Source organism: Plectropomus leopardus, chromosome 7, assembly GCF_026936395.1.
Source record: "Plectropomus leopardus strain MGB_pleo_1.0 chromosome 7, ASM2693639v1, whole genome shotgun sequence".
Classification (NCBI taxonomy): domain Eukaryota; kingdom Metazoa; phylum Chordata; class Actinopteri; order Perciformes; family Serranidae; genus Plectropomus; species Plectropomus leopardus.
Genome location: NC_142182.1, coordinates 31,858,139 through 31,878,578, shown reverse-complemented (window position 1 = coordinate 31,878,578; position 20,440 = coordinate 31,858,139). Strand labels below are relative to the sequence as shown.

The 20,440-nt window shown below is 35.9% G+C and overlaps 2 protein-coding genes across 2 annotated transcripts in view; one reads left to right on the top strand and one right to left on the bottom strand.

The window, feature by feature from the left end:
- rab3il1 (RAB3A interacting protein (rabin3)-like 1) overlaps positions 1 to 12,393 on the top strand; it is a 42,217-nt gene extending 29,824 nt beyond the window's left edge. The window contains exon 13 of the transcript XR_015777086.1: positions 11,312 to 12,393. The gene's annotated coding sequence lies outside the window, so the exon portion shown is untranslated. The remainder of the gene's footprint in view (positions 1 to 11,311) is intronic.
- The window catches only part of epx (eosinophil peroxidase), a 37,925-nt gene that overhangs the window by 13,874 nt on the left and 3,611 nt on the right, over positions 1 to 20,440 (bottom strand). Inside the window, exons 7-16 of the mRNA XM_042496009.2 lie at positions 20,202 to 20,408; positions 19,199 to 19,565; positions 18,967 to 19,127; positions 18,114 to 18,372; positions 17,354 to 17,524; positions 16,390 to 16,627; positions 16,097 to 16,308; positions 15,848 to 16,012; positions 14,421 to 14,504; positions 14,104 to 14,200 (exon numbers count right to left, since the gene is read on the bottom strand). Coding sequence (XP_042351943.2) covers positions 14,104 to 14,200; positions 14,421 to 14,504; positions 15,848 to 16,012; positions 16,097 to 16,308; positions 16,390 to 16,627; positions 17,354 to 17,524; positions 18,114 to 18,372; positions 18,967 to 19,127; positions 19,199 to 19,565; positions 20,202 to 20,408 — 1,961 coding nt within the window. The remainder of the gene's footprint in view (positions 1 to 14,103; positions 14,201 to 14,420; positions 14,505 to 15,847; positions 16,013 to 16,096; positions 16,309 to 16,389; positions 16,628 to 17,353; positions 17,525 to 18,113; positions 18,373 to 18,966; positions 19,128 to 19,198; positions 19,566 to 20,201; positions 20,409 to 20,440) is intronic.

The window sequence follows — 20,440 nt, the reverse complement described above, 5'->3', positions numbered from 1 at the left end:
AAATGATCGCTCCAAATATTGAAAACCATTATAGAACAGCATGTTGAGGCCGTTAATAGTATAGCCTGTTGAAAAAACTGTCCAAAAAGCCAATATTTTGAGCGTTTTAGGTCAAAGTATAGTTCGGCGAAACAAGCCATACTATAGCACAGGGAAAAATGGTCAAAAAAGTGATCGCTTCAAATATTGGAAAAACTCATACAATGACATGTTTAGGCTGTCAACAGTATTACCAGCTGAAAAAAAGTCCAAAAAGTGAATATTTTGAGCATTTTATGCCAAAAGTTATTCAGGCAAAAAAAAGTCATACTATAGCACAGGGAAAAATGGTCAAAAAAGTTATTGCTCCAGATACTGAAAACCATCATAGAACAGCATGTTGAGACCGTTTTTAGTATAGCCTGTTGAAAAAACTGTCCAAATAGTCAATATTTTGAGCGTTTTAGGTCAAAAGTGTATTCAGGCAAAAAAGTCACACTATAGAACAGGGAAAAATGGTCAAAAAGGTCATTGCTCCAAATATTGAAAACCATCATAGAACAGCATGTTGAGGCCGTTAATAGTATAGCCTGTTGAAAAAACTGTCCAAAAAGTCAATGATTTGAGCGTTTTATGTCAAAAGTATAGTTCAGGCAAAAAAAGTCATACTATAGTACAGGGAAAAATGGTCAAAAAGTGATCCCTCCAAATGCTGAAAACCATTATAGAACAGCATGTTGAGGTCGTTTATAGTATAGCCTGTTGAAAAACTGTCCAAATAGCCAATATTTTGAGCGTTTTTGGCCAAAAGTTATTCAGGCAAAAAAAGCCATAGTATAGCACAGGAAAAATGGTCAAAAAGTGATTGCTCCAAATATTGGAAAACCATCATACAATGACATGTTGAGGCCGTTTATAGTATAGCCAGTTAAAAAAAAACTGTCCAAAAAGTGAATATTTTGAGCATTTTAGGTCAAAGTTTAATTTGGCGAAAAAAGTCATACTATAAGCACAGGAAAAAATGGCCAAAAAAGTTATTGCTCCAAATATTGAAAACCATCATAGAACAGCATGTTGAGGCTGTTTATAGTATAGCCTGTTGAAAAAACTGTCCCAAAAGTCAATATTTTGAGCGTTTTTTGCCAAAGTTTATTCAGGCAAAAAAAAAAAAAAGCCATACAGTACAGGGAAAAATGGTCAAAAAGGTTATTGCTTGAAATGCTGAAAAAAATCATAGAACAGCATGTTGAGGTTGTTTATAGTATAGCCAGTTAAAAAAAATGTCCAAAAAGCCAATATTTTGAGCGTTTTTGGCCAAAAGTTTACTTTGGCGAAAAAGCCATACTATAGCACAGGGAAAAATGGTCAAAAAAGTGATCGCTTCAAATACTGGAAAAACTCATACAATGACATGTTTAGGCTGTCAACAGTATTACCAGCTGAAAAAAAGTCCAAAAAGTCAATATTTTGAGCGTTTTTGGCCAAAGTTTATTCAGGCAAAAAAAAAGCCATACTATAGCACAGGGAAAAATGGCCAAAAAAGTCATTGCTCCAAATATTTAAAACCATCATAGAACAGCATGTTGAGGCCGTTTATAGTATAGCCAGTTAAAAAAACTGTCCAAAAAGTCAATATTTTGAGCGTTTTAGGTCAAAGTTTACTTCAGGCAAAAAGCCATACTATAGCACAGGAAAAATGGTCAAAAAAGTTATTGCTCCAGATACTGAAAACCATCATAGAACAGCATGTTGAGGCCGTTTATAGTATAGCCAGTTAAAAAACTGTCCAAAAAGTGAATATTTTGAGCGTTTTTGGCCAAAGTCTATTCAGGCAAAAAAAGCCATACTATAGCACAGAAAAAAATGGTCAAAAAAGTGATCCCTTCAAATATTGGAAAAAGTCATACAATGACATGTTTAGGCTGTCAACAGCATTACCAGCTGAAAAAAAGTCCAAAAAGTCAATATTTTGAGCGTTTTTGGTCAAAGTTTATTCAGGCAAAAAAAAGCCATAGTATAGCACAGGGAAAAATGGTCAAAAAAGTTATTGCTCCAGATACTGAAAACCATCATAGAACAGCATGTTGAGGCCGTTTATAGTATAGCCAGTTAAAAAAACTGTCCAAAAAGTGAATATTTTGAGCGTTTTTGGCCAAAAGTTATTCAGGCAAAAAAAGGCATACTATAGCACAGGGAAAAATGGCCAAAAAAGTTATTGCTCCAAATATTGAAAACCATTATAGAACAGCATGTTGAGGCCATTTATAGTATACCCTTTTAAAAAACTGTCCAAAAAGTGAATATTTTGAGCATTTTAGGTCAAAGTTTAATTTGGCGAAAAAAGTCATACTATAGCACAGGAAAAAATGGCCAAAAAAGTTATTGCTCCAAATATTGAAAACCATCATAGAACAGCATGTTGAGGCTGTTTATAGTATAGCCTGTTGAAAAAACTGTCCAAAAAGTCAATATTTTGAGTGTTTTTTGCCAAAGTCTATTCAGGCAAAAAAAAAAAAAAGCCATACTATAGTACAGGGAAATATGGTCAAAAAGGTTATTGCTCGAAATGCTGAAAAAATCATAGAACAGCATGTTGAGGCCGTTTTTAGTATAGCCAGTAAAAAAAATGTCCAAAAAGTCAATATTTTGAGCGTTTTTGGCCAAAAGCTATTCAGGCAAAAAAAAGCCATACTATAGCACAGGAAAAAATGGTCGAAAAAGTTATTGCTCCAGATATTGAAAACCATCATAGAACAGCATGTTGAGGCCATTTATAGTATAGCCAGTTAAAAAAACTGTCCAAAAAGCACAATGATTTGAGCGTTTTAGGTCAAAGTATAGTTTGGCGAAACAAGTCATACTATAGCACAGGGAAAAATGGCCAAAAAAGTGATCCCTCCAAATGCTGAAAAAAGTCATAGAACAGCATGTTGAGGTCGTTTATAGTATAGCCTGTTGAAAAAACTGTCCAAAAAGTCAGTATTTTGAGCGTTTTATGCCAAAAGGTATTCAGGCAAAAAAAGCCATACTATAGCACAGGAAAAAATGGTCAAAAAGGTGATCGCTTCAAATACTGGAAAAACTCTGTCAACAGGCTGTCAACAGTATTACCAGCTGAAAAAAAGTCCAAAAAGTCAATATTTTGAGCGTTTTTGGCCAAAGTTTATTCAGGCAAAAAAAGCCATAGTATAGCACAGGGAAAAATAGTCAAAAAAGTTATTGCTCCAGATATTGAAAACCATCATAGAACAGCATGTTGAGGCCGTTTATAGTATAGCCAGTTAAAAAAACTGTCCAAAAAGTGAATATTTTGAGCATTTTAGGTCAAAGTTTAATTTGGCGAAAAAAGTCATACTATAGCACAGGAAAAAATGGTCAAAAAATGATCGCTTCAAATATTGGAAAAACTCATACAATGACATGTTGAGGCTGTCAACAGAATTACCAGCTGAAAAAAAGTCCAAAAAGTCAATATTTTGAGCGTGTTTGGCCAAAGTTTATTCAGGCAAAAAAAGCCATACTATAGCACAGGGAAAAATGGTCAAAAAAGTTATTGCTCCAGATACTGAAAACCATCATAGAACAGCATGTTGAGACCGTTTTTAGTATAGCCTGTTGAAAAAACTGTCCAAATAGTCAATATTTTGAGCGTTTTTGGCCAAAAGTTATTCAGGCAAAAAAAGCCACACTGTAGCACAGGGAAAAATGGCCAAAAAAGTTATTGCTCCAAATATTGAAAACCATTATAGAACAGCATGTTGAGGCCATTTATAGTATAGCCTGTTAAAAAAAACTGTCCAAAAAGCACAATGATTTGAGCGTTTTAGGTCAAAGTATAGTTTGGCGAAACAAGTCATACTATAGCACAGGGAAAAATGGTCAAAAAAGTGATCCCTCCAAATGCTGAAAAAAGTCAAAGAACAGCATGTTGAGGTCGTTTATAGTATAGCCTGTTGAAAAAACTGTCCAAATAGTCAATATTTTGAGCGTTTTTGGCCAAAAGTTTACTTTGGCGAAAAAGCCATACTATAGCACAGGGAAAAATGGTCAAAAAGGTGATCGCTTCAAATACTGGAAAAACTCATACAATGACATGTTTAGGCTGTCAACAGTATTACCAGCTGAAAAAAAGTCCAAAAAGTCAATATTTTGAGCGTTTTTGGCCAAAGTTTATTCAGGCAAAAAAGCCATACTATAGCACAGGGAAAAATGGCCAAAAAGTCATTGCTCCAAATATTTAAAACCATCATAGAACAGCATGTTGAGGCCGTTTATAGTATAGCCAGTTAAAAAAACTGTCCAAAAAGTGAATATTTTGAGCGTTTTTGGCCAAAAGTTATTCAGGCAAAAAAAGCCATACTATAGCACAGGAAAAAATGGTCAAAAAAGTTATTGCTCCAGATACTGAAAACCATCATAGAACAGCATGTTGAGGCCGTTTATAGTATAGCCAGTTAAAAAACTGTCCAAAAAGTGAATATTTTGAGCGTTTTTGGCCAAAGTCTATTCAGGCAAAAAAAGCCATACTATAGCACAGGGAAAAATGGTCAAAAAAGTGATCGCTTCAAATACTGGAAAAACTCATACAATGACACGTTTAGGCTGTCAACAGTATTACTAGCTGAAAAAAAGTCCAAAAAGTCAATATTTTGAGCGTTTTTGGTCAAAGTTTATTCAGGCAAAAAAAAGTCATACTATAGCACAGGGAAAAATGGTCAAAAACGTTATTGCTCCAGATACTGAAAAAAGTCATAGAACAGCATGTTGAGGTCGTTTATAGTATAGCCAGTTAAAAAAACTGTCCAAAAAGTGAATATTTTGAGCATTTTAGGTCAAAAGTTATTCAGGCAAAAAAAGGCATACTATAGCACAGGGAAAAATGGCCAAAAAAGTTATTGCTCCAAATATTGAAAACCATTATAGAACAGCATGTTGAGGCCATTTATAGTATACCCTTTTAAAAAACTGTCCAAAAAGTGAATATTTTGAGCATTTTAGGTCAAAGTTTAATTTGGCGAAAAAAGTCATACTATAGCACAGGAAAAAATGGTCAAAAAATGATCGCTTCAAATATTGGAAAAACTCATACAATGACATGTTGAGGCTGTCAACAGAATTACCAGCTGAAAAAAAGTCCAAAAAGTCAATATTTTGAGCGTGTTTGGCCAAAGTTTATTCAGGCAAAAAAAGCCATACTATAGCACAGGGAAAAATGGTCAAAAAAGTTATTGCTCCAGATACTGAAAACCATCATAGAACAGCATGTTGAGACCGTTTTTAGTATAGCCTGTTGAAAAAACTGTCCAAATAGTCAATATTTTGAGCGTTTTGGCCAAAAGTTTATTCAGGCAAAAAAGCCATACTATAGTACAGGGAAAAATGGTCAAAAAAGTTATTGCTCAAATGCTGAAAACCATTATAGAACAGCATGTTGAGGCCATTTATAGTATAGCCTGTTAAAAAAAACTGTCCAAAAAGCACAATGATTTGAGCGTTTTAGGTCAAAGTATAGTTTGGCGAAACAAGTCATACTATAGCACAGGGAAAAATGGTCAAAAAAGTGATCCCTCCAAATGCTGAAAAAAGTCAAAGAACAGCATGTTGAGGTCGTTTATAGTATAGCCTGTTGAAAAAACTGTCCAAATAGTCAATATTTTGAGCGTTTTTGGCCAAAAGTTATTCAGGCAAAAAAAGCCATAGTATAGCACAGGAAAAAACGGTCAAAAAAGTTATTGCTCCAGATATTGAAAACCATCATAGAACAGCATGTTGAGGCCGTTTATAGTATAGCCAGTTAAAAAAAAACTGTCCAAAAAGTGAATATTTTGAGCGTTTTTGGCCAAAGTTTATTCAGGCAAAAAAAGCCATACTATAGCACAGGGAAAAATGGTCAAAAAAGTGATCGCTTCAAATATTGGAAAAACTCATACAATGACATGTTTAGGCTGTCAACAGTATTACCAGTTGAAAAACTGTCCAAAAAGTCAATATTTTGAGCGTTTTATGCCAAAAAAGTCATACTATAGCACAGGAAAAAATGGCCAAAAAAGTTATTGCTCCAAATATTGAAAACCATCATAGAACAGCATGTTGAGGCCGTTTATAGTATAACCTGTTGAAAAAAAAGTCCAAAAAGTCAATATTTTGAGCGTTTTTGGCCAAAGTTTATTCAGGCAAAAAAAAGTCATACTATAGCACAGGGAAAAATGGTCAAAAAAGTTATTGCTCCAAATATTGAAAACCATCATAGAACAGCATGTTGAGACCATTTATAGTATAACCTGTTAAAAAAAACTGTCCAAAAAGCTAATGATTTGAGCATTTTAGGTCAAAGTATAGTTTGGCGAAACAAGTCATACTATAGCACAGGGAAAAATGGTCAAAAACGTGATCCCTCCAAATGCTGAAAACCATCATAGAACAGCATGTTGAGGTCGTTTATAGTATAGCCAGTTAAAAAAACTGTCCAAGAAGTGAATATTTTGAGCGTTTTTGGCCAAAGTTTATTCAGGCAAAAAAAGCCATACTACAGCACAGAAAAAAATGCTCAAAAAAGTGATCCCTTCAAATATTGGAAAAACTCATACAATGACATGTTTAGGCTGTCAACAGTATTACCAGCTGAAAAAAAGTCCAAAAAGTCAATATTTTGAGCGTTTAGGTCAAAGTATAGTTCAGGCAAAAAAGCCATACTATAGCACAGGAAAAATGGTCAAAAAGTGATTGCTCCAAATATTGGAAAACCATCATAGAACAGCATGTTGAGGTCGTTTATAGTATAGCCAGTTAAAAAAACTGTCCAAAAAGTCAATATTTTGAGCGTTTTATGCGAAAAAAGTCATACTATAGCACAGGAAAAAATGGCCAAAAAAGTTATTGCTCCAAATATTGAAAACCATCATAGAACAGCATGTTGAGGCTGTTTATAGTATAGCCTGTTAAAAAAAAACTGTCCAAAAAGTGAATATTTTGAGCGTTTTTTGCCAAAGTTTATTCAGGCAAAAAAAAAAGAAAAAAGAAGCCATACTATAGTACAGGGAAAAATGGTCAAAAAGTTATTGTTCGAAATGCTGAAAAAATCATAGAACAGCATGTTGAGGTTGTTTATAGTATAGCCAGTTAAAAAAAAATGTCCAAAAAGTCAATATTTTGAGCGTTTTTGGCCAAAAGTTTACTTTGGCGAAAAAGCCATACTATAACACAGGGAAAAATGGCCAAAAAAGTAATTGACCCAAATATTGAAAACCATCATAGAACAGCATGTTGAGGCCGTTTTTAGTATAGCCTGTTGAAAAAACTGTCCAAAAAGTGAATATTTTGAACGTTTTTGGCCAAAAGTTATTCAGGCAAAAAAAAGCCATACTATAGCACAGGAAAAAATGGTCAAAAAAGTTATTGCTCCAGATACTGAAAACCATCATAGAACAGCATGTTGAGGCCGTTTATAGTATAGCCTGTTAAAAAACTGTCCAAAAAGCCAATATTTTGAGCGTTTTAGGTCAAAGTATAGTTCAGGCAAAAAAAGCCATACTATAGCACAGGGAAAAATGGTCAAAAAAGTGATCGCTTCAAATATTGGAAAAACTCATACAATGACATGTTTAGGCTGTCAACAGTATTACCAGTTGAAAAAAAGTCCAAAAAGTCAATATTTTGAGCGTTTTTGGCCAAAAGTTATTCAGGCAAAAAAAGCCATACTATAACACAGGGAAAAATGGCCAAAAAAGTTATTGCTCCAAATATTTAAAACCATCAGAGAACAGCATGTTGAGGCCGTTTATAGTATAGCCAGTTAAAAGAATTGTCCAAAAAGCACAATGATTTGAGCGTTTTAGGTCAAAGTATAGTTTGGCGAAAAAAGTCATACTATAGCACAGGAAAAAATGGTCAAAAAAGTTATTGCTCCAGATACTGAAAACCATCATAGAACAGCATGTTGAGGCCGTTTATAGTATAGCCAGTTAAAAAACTGTCCAAAAAGTGAATATTTTGAGCGTTTTAGGCCAAAGTTTACTTCAGGCAAAAAACCATACTATAGCACAGGAAAAAATGGTCAAAAAAGTTATTGCTCCAGATATTGAAAACCATCATAGAACAGCATGTTGAGGCCGTTTATAGTATAACCTGTTAAAAAAAACTGTCCAAAAAGCACAATGATTTGAGCGTTTTAGGTCAAAGTATAGTTTGGCGAAACAAGTCATACTATAGCACAGAGAAAAATGGTCAAAAAAGTGATCGCTCCAAATGCTGAAAAGTCATAGAACAGCATGTTGAGGTCGTTTATAGTATAGCCTGTTGAAAAAACTGTCCAAATAGTCAATATTTTGAGCGTTTTTGGCCAAAGTTTATTCAGGCAAAAAAAGCCATACTATAGCACAGGGAAAAATGGTCAAAAAAGTGATCGCTTCAAATACTGGAAAAACTCATACAATGACACGTTTAGGCTGTCAACAGTATTACCAGTTGAAAAAATGTCCAAAAAGTCAATATTTTGAGCGTTTTTGGCCAAAAGTTATTTAGGCAAAAAAAGGCATACTATAGCACAGGGAAAAATGGTCAAAAAAGTGATCCCTCCAAATGCTGAAAAAAAGTCATAGAACAGCATGTTGAGGTCGTTTATAGTATAGCCTGTTGAAAAAGCTGTCCAAAAAGTCAGTATTTTGAGCGTTTTATGCCAAAAGGTATTCAGGCAAAAAAAGTCATACTATAGCACAGGAAAAAATGGTCAAAAAGGTGATCGCTTCAAATACTGGAAAAACTCATACAATGACATGTTTAGGCTGTCAACAGTATTACCAGCTGAAAAAAAGTCCAAAAAGTCAATATTTTGAGCGTTTTGGCCAAAAGTTTATTCAGGCAAAAAAGCCATAGTATAGCACAGGGAAAAATAGTCAAAAAAGTTATTGCTCCAGATATTGAAAACCATCATAGAACAGCATGTTGAGGCCGTTTATAGTATAGCCAGTTAAAAAAACTGTCCAAAAAGTGAATATTTTGAGCATTTTAGGTCAAAGTTTAATTTGGCGAAAAAAGTCATACTATAGCACAGGGAAAAATGGCCAAAAAAGTAATTGCTCCAAATATTGAAAACCATCATAGAACAGCATGTTGAGGCCGTTTATAGTATAGCCTGTTGAAAAAACTGTCCAAAAAGCACAATGATTTGAGCGTTTTTTGTCAAAGTTTATTCAGGCAAAAAAAAAGAAAGAAGTCATACTATAGCACAGGGAAAAATGGCCAAAAAAGTGATCCCTCCAAATGCTGAAAAAAGTCATAGAACAGCATGTTGAGGTCGTTTATAGTATAGCCTGTTGAAAAAACTGTCCAAAAAGTCAATATTTTGAGCGTTTTATGCCAAAGTTTATCCAGGCAAAAAAAGCCATACTATAGCACAGGGAAAAATGGCCTAAAAAGTAATTGATCCAAATATTGAAAACCATCATAGAACAGCATGTTGAGGCCGTTTTTAGTATAGCCTGTTGAAAAAACTGTCCAAAAAGTCAATATTTTGAGCGTTTTTGGCCAAAAGTTATTCAGGCAAAAAAAGCCATACTATAGTACAGGGAAAAATGGTCAAAAAGGTTATTGCTCGAAATGCTGAAAAAATCATAGAACAGCATGTTGAGGCCGTTTTTAGTATAGCCAGTTAAAAAAAATGTCCAAAAAGTCAATATTTTGAGCGTTTTTGGCCAAAAGTTTACTTTGGCGAAAAAGCCATACTATAACACAGGGAAAAATGGCCAAAAAAGTCATTGCTCCAAATATTGAAAACCATCATAGAACAGCATGTTGAGGCCGTTTTTAGTATAGCCTGTTGAAAAAACTGTCCAAAAAGTCAATATTTTGAGCGTTTTTGGCCAAAAGTTATTCAGGCAAAAAAAAAGCCATACTATAGCACAGGAAAAAATGGTCAAAAAAGTTATTGCTCCAGATATTGAAAACCATCATAGAACAGCATGTTGAGGCCGTTTATAGTATAGCCAGTTAAAAAACTGTCCCAAAAGTCGATATTTTGAGCGTTTTTTGCCAAAGTTTCTGCAGGCTGAAAAAAAAGAGAAAAGAAGCCCTACTATAGCACAGGGAAAAATGGTCAAAAACGTGATCCCTCCAAATGCTGAAAAAAGTCATAGAACAGCATGTTGAGGTCGTTTATAGTATAAAAAAAGGTTATTGCTCGAAATGCTGAAAAAATCAAAGAACAGCATGTTGAGGCCGTTTTTAGTATAGCCTGTTGAAAAAACTGTCCAAAAAGCCAATATTTTGAGCGTTTTAGGTCAAAGTATAGTTCGGCGAAACAAGTCATACTATAGCACAGGGAAAAATGGTCAAAAAAGTGAGCGCTTCAAATATTGGAAAACCTCATACAACGACATGTTTAGGCTGTCAACAGTATTACCAGTTGAAAAACTGTCCAAAAAGTCAATATTTTGAGCGTTTTATGCCAAAAAAAAGCCATACTATAGCACAGGGAAAAATGGTCAAAAAAGTGATCGCTCCAAATGCTAAAAAAATCATAGAACAGGATGTTGAGGCCATTCACAATATAGCGAGTTGAAAGAACTGTCCAAAAAGCAAATGATTTGAGTGTTTAAGGCCAAAGTTCATTCAGGCAAAAAAAGCCATATTATAGCACAGGGAAAAATGGTCAAAAAAGTGACCCCTCCAAATGCTGAAAAAAGTCAAAAAACATCATGTTGAGGCAGTCTATAATATAGCCTATTGAAAAAACTGACCTAAAAGTTAATATTTTGAGCGTCTTAGGTCAAAGTATAGTTTGGCGAAACAAGTCATACTATAGCACAGGGAAAAATGGTCCAAAAAGAGATCGCTCCAAATGCTGAAAAAAGTCATACAACAGCATGTTGAGTTTGTTTATGGTATAGCCAGTTGAAAAAACTGTCCAAAAATTCAATATTTTGAGCTTTTTAGGCAAAAGTTTAATCTGGCAAAATAAAGCCATACTGTAGCACAAGAAAAAATGGTCAAAAAAGTGATGACTCCAAATGCTGAAAAAAAATCATTGAATAGCATTTTGAGATCTTATAATGTCCAGTTGAAAAAACTGTCCAAAAAGTCAATATTTTGAGCATTTTATACCAAAGTATATTATTGTGAAAAAAGCCAATATGAGTCTTAGTAAAGTATGTTTTTCAAAATTTGACCAAAATGTTATAGCATAGTATGTTTTTCAAAATCGGATAAAAATGTAATTTTATGTTATGCCATTCAAAAAAATTGTTACATACTGCTTTGGTAATGTGCACACCTCTGTGGTCATGATTGTTAATTTCTTCCCTCTCTCACTTTCTCCTTGTTTGCTCCTTTCTTTTAGGTTCTCCCTATCCACAGGAGCAGGTGAAACAATCCCTCATGTAGAGAGTATAAGAGAGCTGAGGGACAGGAAGGACGAGACTCTCACAGACATAAACATAAACGTTCTAGCAGCATCACCACTACAGTCTGCACAAAGATGGCCTTCCCCCTTTGAGTTTTGCTCCTTTGTTTGTCATCTTTATTTGGGTTGGAGATTGCCCACAGTTCTGTTTCACTTGTTTTTGTGAGGTAGTTTCACTTCAAAGCCTTAGGGGGATGAGCTGGGTCCAACGGTCATTGCAAAGTTGGCCCCCAGCGATTCCGCATCTTTTGTTTGTTTTGGCCGGGATCTCCAGCACCTCTTTTAGTTTCACCTGCATGTAGGTATATTTACATTTACCAATAAACTTTGTTGCCTTCTTCCCAGCAAACTGTTGTCCAGTGCCCATTATGTGTTTGTCCTCATGCTGAGCAAAGTGTTAGTTTGTGGAAGCCATAACAAATGACCGCAATAATATAATATTATATTAAAGCATGTCTTTTAAAACATGATAAAAATGTCACAGTATAGTACATATATCATTTAAAATATTGACAGAAATCTCATAGTATTTTACATCTTTCCAAAACATAGTGTTAGTATGTAGTTTTATGATTATGCATCCTCCATCCTCCTCCAGGTAGTTTAGAACTCTGTATCTACCTCAAGAAAGCACCTACCTATAAATGGCAAAGTCTTAGTGCCTGCAAGATATGTTTGGACCGTGGATACCTGAGATGGATCAGTGCCAGTAAATTTAGCAACACAAATACATGCCTCATTACTCAAAAGAGTGTCTAGTACCTGACATGTTAGTAAATGATACCTACCATCTACATCACAGCATTGTATAAATACTACTGCCTTTCTAAGTGATCCGTGTCAGCCAGCTTTCTATGTTCTGTGTCTGTTAGTCTGTGTTTAGTCTTGTCTCTGTCTGGGCTGACCCGAGTACTCGTCTTCGTTATAGCCTTTGTCTTAGTTTGTCTGTTATATTCATCTTTATTTATATTGTATTCATTTATTGTACTTGTGTTCATTGAAATTGTAATCATAATTGTGTACTTATACTTTTACTCATATCAACCATGTGCTGATTGAAGCTTCAACCGGTGTCTCCGTCCTTCAGAATTCATCTCATAATATCATCCTTTCATATAGTACATTGTTCAAAATTTGACCCCAATGTCATACTACAGTATGTCGTCCAAAATTTGACCAAAATATCATAGTAAAGTATGTTCTTCAAAATTTTAACAAAGTGTCAAAGAAGTGCCATTTGAAATTTGACCAAAATGTCATAGTATAGTACATTCTTCAAAAATCTATTATATACTATAGCATGTCACAATACAAATCTGAAAAACTTCATAGTATAGTATATCATCCAAAAAATCATATGAACATCATAGTATAGTATGTCGTCGAAAAAATTCACTAAAAGTCGTAGTATATTTATGTCATCCAAAAATTCATAAAAAAGTCAAAGTATGGTGCAACAACTACAAAATCATAAAAACATCATCGTATAGTATGTGATCCCGAAAATTATAAATACATCAAATGGGAAATTTGTCATTTGAAAATTCATTAAAAAATCATAATTTAATATGTCATCAAAAAAAGACATAAAACATTATAGTATGTCTCCCAAAAATCTATGTAAATATCATAGTATAGTACGTTTTCAAAAAAATCATCACAATATCATAGTTAAGTATGTTGTCAAAAAAAACATAAAACCTTATAGTATAATATTTTGTCTAAACAATAAAAAAAATCATCATACAATATGTTATCCAAAAATTATAAAAACGTAATTGCATAGCAATCTCTTTTAAAAACGTACACAGTTGTCATTGTACAGCATGTTTTTCAAAAAATCATGAAATGTCATAGTATGGCAGGTGATTTTAAAAAATCATAAAAATGTCAAACATCATACTAATCTATGTCTTTTTAAAAATGCCAAAAGAGTCATAGTATAGGATGTTGTTTAAAAGAATGACAAAAGCATCGTATGTCACTCAAAAACATCACAAAAACCTCGCAATATCATATCATTCAAAAATTCCTTTAAAATGTCATAGTACATATACAAATCAGAACATTTTCATACAATAGTATGTTATTTAAAAAACAACAACACAAAAGCCACAGTATAGTATTTCAGTCAAATTGTCAGAGTAGAGAAGATTGATAAAAAAAAACAAAACAAAACATAAAAATGTGATATTATGGTAGGAGGTTATAAAAATTATAAAAATGTCATCGTATAGTATATCATTCAAAAACTTTGTTATTTCTATGCCATACCGTACTATGACATTTTTTCATGATATTTTATTGGCATATTATACAGTGACAATTTTATGACTCATTATACTATGACATATTTTAATGGTTTCCATGCCTTACTATATACTATGGCATTTGTTTATTTTTCATGGCATACTATATTTTTTAACAGTTTTATTAAATTTATTATCATATTTTAATTGCATATTTAACTGAGTATCATTTTTATAGCATACTTATCTGCAACATTTTTAATATTTTCATTACTTTGTACACTATGACATGTTTATGAAATGAGTATTTCACTGCGTTGTATTAGTATTTTTAGATCTATAGCATTTGAATACTTTGTAATTGTTAAGTGTCTTTAGATCTGATTTGGGCTACCTGCAGCATATGTAGACTGCTTTAAAAATGTTTTAATCTGGATCAGTTTACGTCCACAGAATAGATTTCTACCCTCAGTGACTTACCTTCGATAACAGAACGTGATCATCAGCAGCACGGCCACGCCACCAATCACTACTATCACTGCGGTGACGACAGAGACGACGGACAGTGAGGGGGGCTCTGGATCAATATACACAAACATGAAGAAACATCCAGCATCAGAAATAAAAGATGTTTTTTATGCTTTTCATGTTTAAGTAATGTAGTCAAGGAGGATTAATCTCCTTTTCAAAGCATAATTTACAAAGTGCTTTACAACCAAAGCCTTGAGCACCATATATAAAACAGGCAGAAAATGTGCTTGAAAGAAGAAGGCAGCATTCAAATAATTTGAACCAACCTGAGCAAATAAAGGAACCTGGCATGTTGAGACACTCCAGGGTTTGTGGACAGAGGAAAGTTTGTTCCTCACATTCATTAATATCTGAACAAAATCATGCAAAAACACTGGTTTCAGTGACAAATTCACAATTATTGCTCACCTTTCAGTGAAATCACACCATGATATAAACATACTTTAGTGTCATGATTCATAAGAGTTTTTTTTTTATACCAAAACATTTATTTACAAGCTGGTAAAAGTTTAGGAATAGTTGACGAATATAGTTGAGATTAAAACTTCACTCTGGATTTTTTTAAAATGAATTTTGTTAGCTCATGTTTCCAAAATCAAGAATGATCTTTATATCTCCAGTGTCAAGCTGACTCTGAGTCCTTTTAACAACAGTTCACCCTAAATCAAAAATACATATTTTTCTTCCTACCAGCAGTGCTATTCATCAATCTAGATTGTTTCGGTGTGAGTTGCCAAGTGCTCGAGATATCAGCCATAGAAATGTCCTTTCTATATTGTAACTAGATGGCACTTGGCTTGTGGTGCTAATAGTGCCAAAAATACATTTGAAAAACTCAACAGTAATGTCTCTTTCCAGAAATCATGACCTGGTTACTCAAGATAATCCACAGACCTTGTTGTGAGTAGTTTTATGTAGGAACTATTTTCTTTCGACTGAACTACACCTGCCAAATGTATCGCTGCGCAGATGGAAGCATGCGTTTACTGCTAACTCACCTAGCACCACTGAGTCAGCTAACACTGCAGCTCAGCTGATGAGGACGCCATTAATGTTTACATCTCACATTGTCGTGAGAACAAGCCTCTCCTCCATGTGCTTCTGTCTGTGTGGTGATACAGTTGGGTGTAGCTTGGTAGAAAGAAATTAGTTCCTACATGAAATTGCACACAACATAGTCTGTGGGTTACCTTGAGTAACCGCATCATGATTTCTGTTGAGATACTTTGCTGTTGAGTTTTTCATATGTATTTTTTTGGACTTTGAGCACCACAAGCTGAGCGTCGTAAATACACTCAGCAAGTCACAGCAAAACAATCTAGACTGATAAACAGGATAAGAGGTAAGAGGATAACAGATTTATTTTTGATGTTGGGATCTCTCAGTTTGAAGAGAGAAGAAACATCCAAAATATCTACAATTCTACGACAACAGGGCAAACTTTGTCCGCTGAGATCATGTGATAGAAGCAAAAGCTCCAGGCCAGCTGGTGATGGACCTTGTTGGAAGGCTGGTTTGCTTATTATGGTTTCCAAGATCTACAATTGAGTATTAGTTCACATCTGAATGACTGTCATTAGATTTTCTTATCTGTGATTTTCCACTCATAAACCACATTGTGATGCTCTGATCTTTTGAAATATATTGATACCTGTTCCAACCACATCATCAGGCCCTTTTTTAGTTTTCATACCTTGACATGTTGGGGGTGTGGGGCTCCACTGCTGGCTGTTTGGATCACAGCGGAGAGATGAAGATCCCAGCAGCCTGAAGCCAGAGCGACACTGATACAGGATCACAGAGTCGCAGAGCAGGGAGTAGCCAGATTGAATCCTGGGTATCGGACCGCAGCTGGGATCTAGAGGAGAGGGTCAGGCAGAACCATGTGAAAACACAACAAGATGAACCTGACATCACACTGTTTTATTTTGCACCCCCTCACCTGTGTCTGGTTCTTTCCATGGGCGAAGGTCGAGTTGGGAGATGAGTGGGTGCGAACAGGGCAGCATGTCCTCCGGCCTCTCAGTGCGTGAGAATGGGTTAGCCGGGACATGAGTGATGCGGCTGTTGTCACAAACGATGCGGGACAGAGAGACAGATCGGAGATTTCTCCTCTGGGTGCTGGTGAACACTCCTTCCCTTTCCCACCAAAACCTCACAAGATAAAAAACAGATTTAGGTTTGTGTTGTTGCACTGTAATGGTCACACCGTTACATCAGAGGTTTAAGTTTCACCTGTCCCCGTCTCTCAGCGCTCTGAACTGTCTCGCCAGCAGACAGGACAGCAGCGGTCCGACTCGGCCTCCGGGCAGAGCGGGCTCAGAGATGGCCCCCACCCACACATCGATGTTGTGTGGTGTCCCGTACAGGAGCTGGAATTTGTGAGCCAAAGTGAAGTTACTCAGAATTTCAGCCAGTTCTGATGTCGTATTGGGAACAGAGAGGCTGCAGGACCTTCTCCACAAGCCGTATCCTGATGGGACAGGAAGTGAGGGGAGAGCGATAAATTCAAGGTTTTAATTATCTGAAACAGGGAACACCTCTACAAAACATCAGAATTAATCTGTACTTCAGTGATTAACCTTTGGAGCAAAAGACAAGACATTCTTCTTCAGCAAATACCATTTATGAGACTATTTCTAGTTTAATATTGACTCAGAATCAGTTGACTGTCACTATTATTATTGTATCATCGCAACTGCCTGCGCACAAAATGCCCCTTTCAAGATCAAGCTTTAAAAATATTATACATTACTATTATTTTCTATTTTCATTTAATTCATTTTTAAATCAACATCAGTCCTAATCATAAATATCAAATGTTAATTAATTTTCAGAATTTTAACCCTTTAAATGCCAGATTTTCATCATGATCCCACTAGGTTTTTAGATGAAAAAAAAACAAAAAACAAAAATGAATTATTTAAAAAAAAAAAAAAAAATTTCAAGGCGACATTTTTATTATGTATATTTCTGCTAGCACTGGTCAAAATGTCTGCTGTGAAAAAAGCCTGACTATTTTCTTTCCTATAATTGATATTAATAGAGTTTGTTCTCTCTGAAAATATACCCTTTTTCAGATTTAAGTCATTTCTACCTGAATTATGCAAATTATCGCACAGGTAAATGAAACATTTTGTCACAACAAGATTTGTGATACAGTAACTTGGTACCGTGCCAGAAATAAGAAATCTGTTACCTGGGAGGCCGTGATCTCGGCCCCTCTGGAGGTTAAGGGCCCCAAGGTCCAGAGGCATCCCTCCCTGAGCCTGGAACAGCCTCTCTGTCAGCTCCTCCACCATCATCTGACCTGGAGTCTGCAGCTTGGCTGGAGACAACAACAGGCCACGCAGCACAGGGTCGATACCACCTGACACACCACGGGAACAAAAGATAAGACAAGTTTACACTTTGAACGTTGGCGAATTGGCTTGATTTCTTTCAAAATAAGGGGAAGAGGGAAATGAGCTAAGAAGGCAGAAATGATCCCAACATTCTCAAGAAATTAGTGAAAAGCACAAGAAGGTTAGGTGAAAATTAGTTTAAAAAAAAAAGAAAAAAAAAGTAAAAAAAACAAACAAACAAACAAACAAAAAAACAACAACAAGGAAATCAATACTTGGAGAAAGTTCTTTAAAAATTACAAGAATTCTCTAACATGATTTTAAATATGCAATAATTATACTTATTATACTAATTATACTAATTATAATAATTATTATACTTTTTTAAATATAATTTTCTAAATCTACAAATTTCTTGCAATTTGTGCAATATATTTTTTACCAAGTTACTCACTGACTTCAAAAAAAAAAAAAAAATTGCACCAATTTGCTCAAGGTTCAAAAGTTAAGATACTTGTGGAAGGCGTCTGAATGCAGCATGAGAAAAGTGATGTTGCTCCAGGTTTCAAAGGGTTAATGGCATGTATTTGACTTGAATGTATGACAGCATCATACCTTCCTGCACCACCCTCCAAGACGCAAACAGAGAATGATGCAGAGGCAGCGGGGGATGCTGGGAGTTTGTGGTGTATCCTGGTGCAAGCCTGGTTACCACTGGCTGCACGGTGACGTGGGCAAAACGAAATGCGGCAGCTGCAAAGACATTAGCGATGCTGGGATCCACCTCAGGATCATAACCCTCGTAGGGGGGCATCAGACGAGACATGGCAGTCTCACCGAGGACCAGCGGCAGGTAGTGCTCCCATGTTAGGATCTGGAAACACACAGGAAACAGGTCAGAGTGCTGGGAATGCTCATGAAGGTAGAATGTATGGAAGCTGCTAGAGATCCCAGTAGCAGGGAACGTTCCCACAACATTGGCTAACATTACCTGCAAGTTGTAATAATGTTTTAAAGAGACATTTTAATCTAATGTTCAAAGTAGGTTTTAACAATGTTTAGCATTTTAAATAATGTTCCTTAAAGGTTAAATGCTGACTAAGTTGTAATATGATAACTGCAACATTCTGGGGATGTTTTGGTGATGTTGAGAGGTGACAGATCAGAGAATGTTCTTTTTTATAAAACATTCCCACAATGTTACATGAAAACGAAGAAAGAACATTGACAAAGCAACATTCAGAAAATGTTGTTGAGGCCTGATATTACATCATTAGTAATGTGGTGTGACATGTTAACAACAAAAAAATACACATTTTTTGATGTTTTTAGAGAAAGTTACCCTAACTTTAAGGGGAATGTTCTGAGATCTAAAAAAAACTTGCTGATAAAAACATTATTGAAGCATTGCATTGGTAGCAATGTACCATTTACAGAACATTTTAAGAACCAAAAATAGCTGGGATACCTGATGAATGGCTCCCATGATCTTGCGGGCCTCCTGATACAGTGTATCAGGGCTCCAGTGAGCGTTGAGCAGGTGTAGCTCTTTGACCAGCCGGTTGTGCTCTCTCAGAAATAGCGTGTGCAGTGCGATCATTCCCAGATGCTCATTTGCTCTTGAATCGCCTGTGAAACATACATCATAAACAAAAGCTTCACTGAAGCCTGAAGGCAATTCACTTCATGTACTTGCTCACCAGCTTGAAAGCAGTATGTGGCGTTCTCCTGGGGCCTGGATCTGTCCGATGCCCCTGAGGTGGTGGAGTTTCGGGGGCCGCAGGGGTCCAGGTGAGCCTGCAGGCGTGGCAGGAAAGGCATGTAGGCCAGCTCCTGGTCTGAGTGCTGGGAGTTGAGGGCCATTGACCCCAGGGGTGAGGAGTGGTTTCTCAGAGCAGAGGCCAGACTGGTGGAGCTGCCGTACACCATACTGGCATCCACGAAGGAGGTGATGGCGTTCAGCTGCTCTCGGTGGTGATGAGAGGGGAGTCCACCAACACAGCTGGGAGCAGAGCGGAAGAAAGGCATACAAGTCTGGACGCCATTACGAGGATCTGTCAGAGGGATCTGAATAGAGAGGTTAGATTTATTTATTTCTTTGTTTATTTTGTTTTTTGGGTGGTTGACAATGAAAAGGCAAACAGGAAATAGGGGAAAGACCAGGAAGTTTAATATGCAAAAAAGGTCCTCTGGTGACGTTGCAGGTATGTTTTATATATATATATTCAGTTATCCATGTTTGCAATTTACAGCATTGTAGGTGGCTCTTTAATGTCATGCACCTTTTTTTTGTACTTTGAACCTCCATTTATGGCATATATTATCTTTTTTAATATTATTTTCTCTTTCTGTATTTTATTGTATTGTATTTATACTTTGTACACTATGCATACAGTACATGGAATATTCCAGCGATTCAAATATATATTTTACTATTTCAATATATAGAGAGTATCTTTGGCACAAACATTTCTGTCAAGATGAATACAACTTTTATTTTATCTTATAAAATTAAAGGTGCAGTATGTAATCGTGAAGGAAGACGCTTGGTTGTTGAGTCTAATTCCCAGGTCGTCAAATACCGACGCTTTAGTTTGGTGGTTTGGTACTACAACTACAACAAGGTTGTCATAATGAATTTTAAAGATGGCTGATGATCGAGCCGAAATCATTACACTGAGAAGTAGCTGATATAAAGTGCACCTGTATAGGGAAGCAGGGTGTGTCCCGGCTGCAGGTGCGTGTGCAGTCAGCTCCTGTCTTGAAGGCGGCTGTACTGGGACTCTGAGGTGTCAGCACCACATCGTGGTCTATCCACTGACCCCACTCCACCAGCAGGTGGGACAGAGTGGAGTCCAGAGAGATGTTGTCATTGTGAGTGAACAGCACTTCCTGAGACACCAGCCGCACCTGGACACCAGACAGAGTCAGGAGTGCTGGAG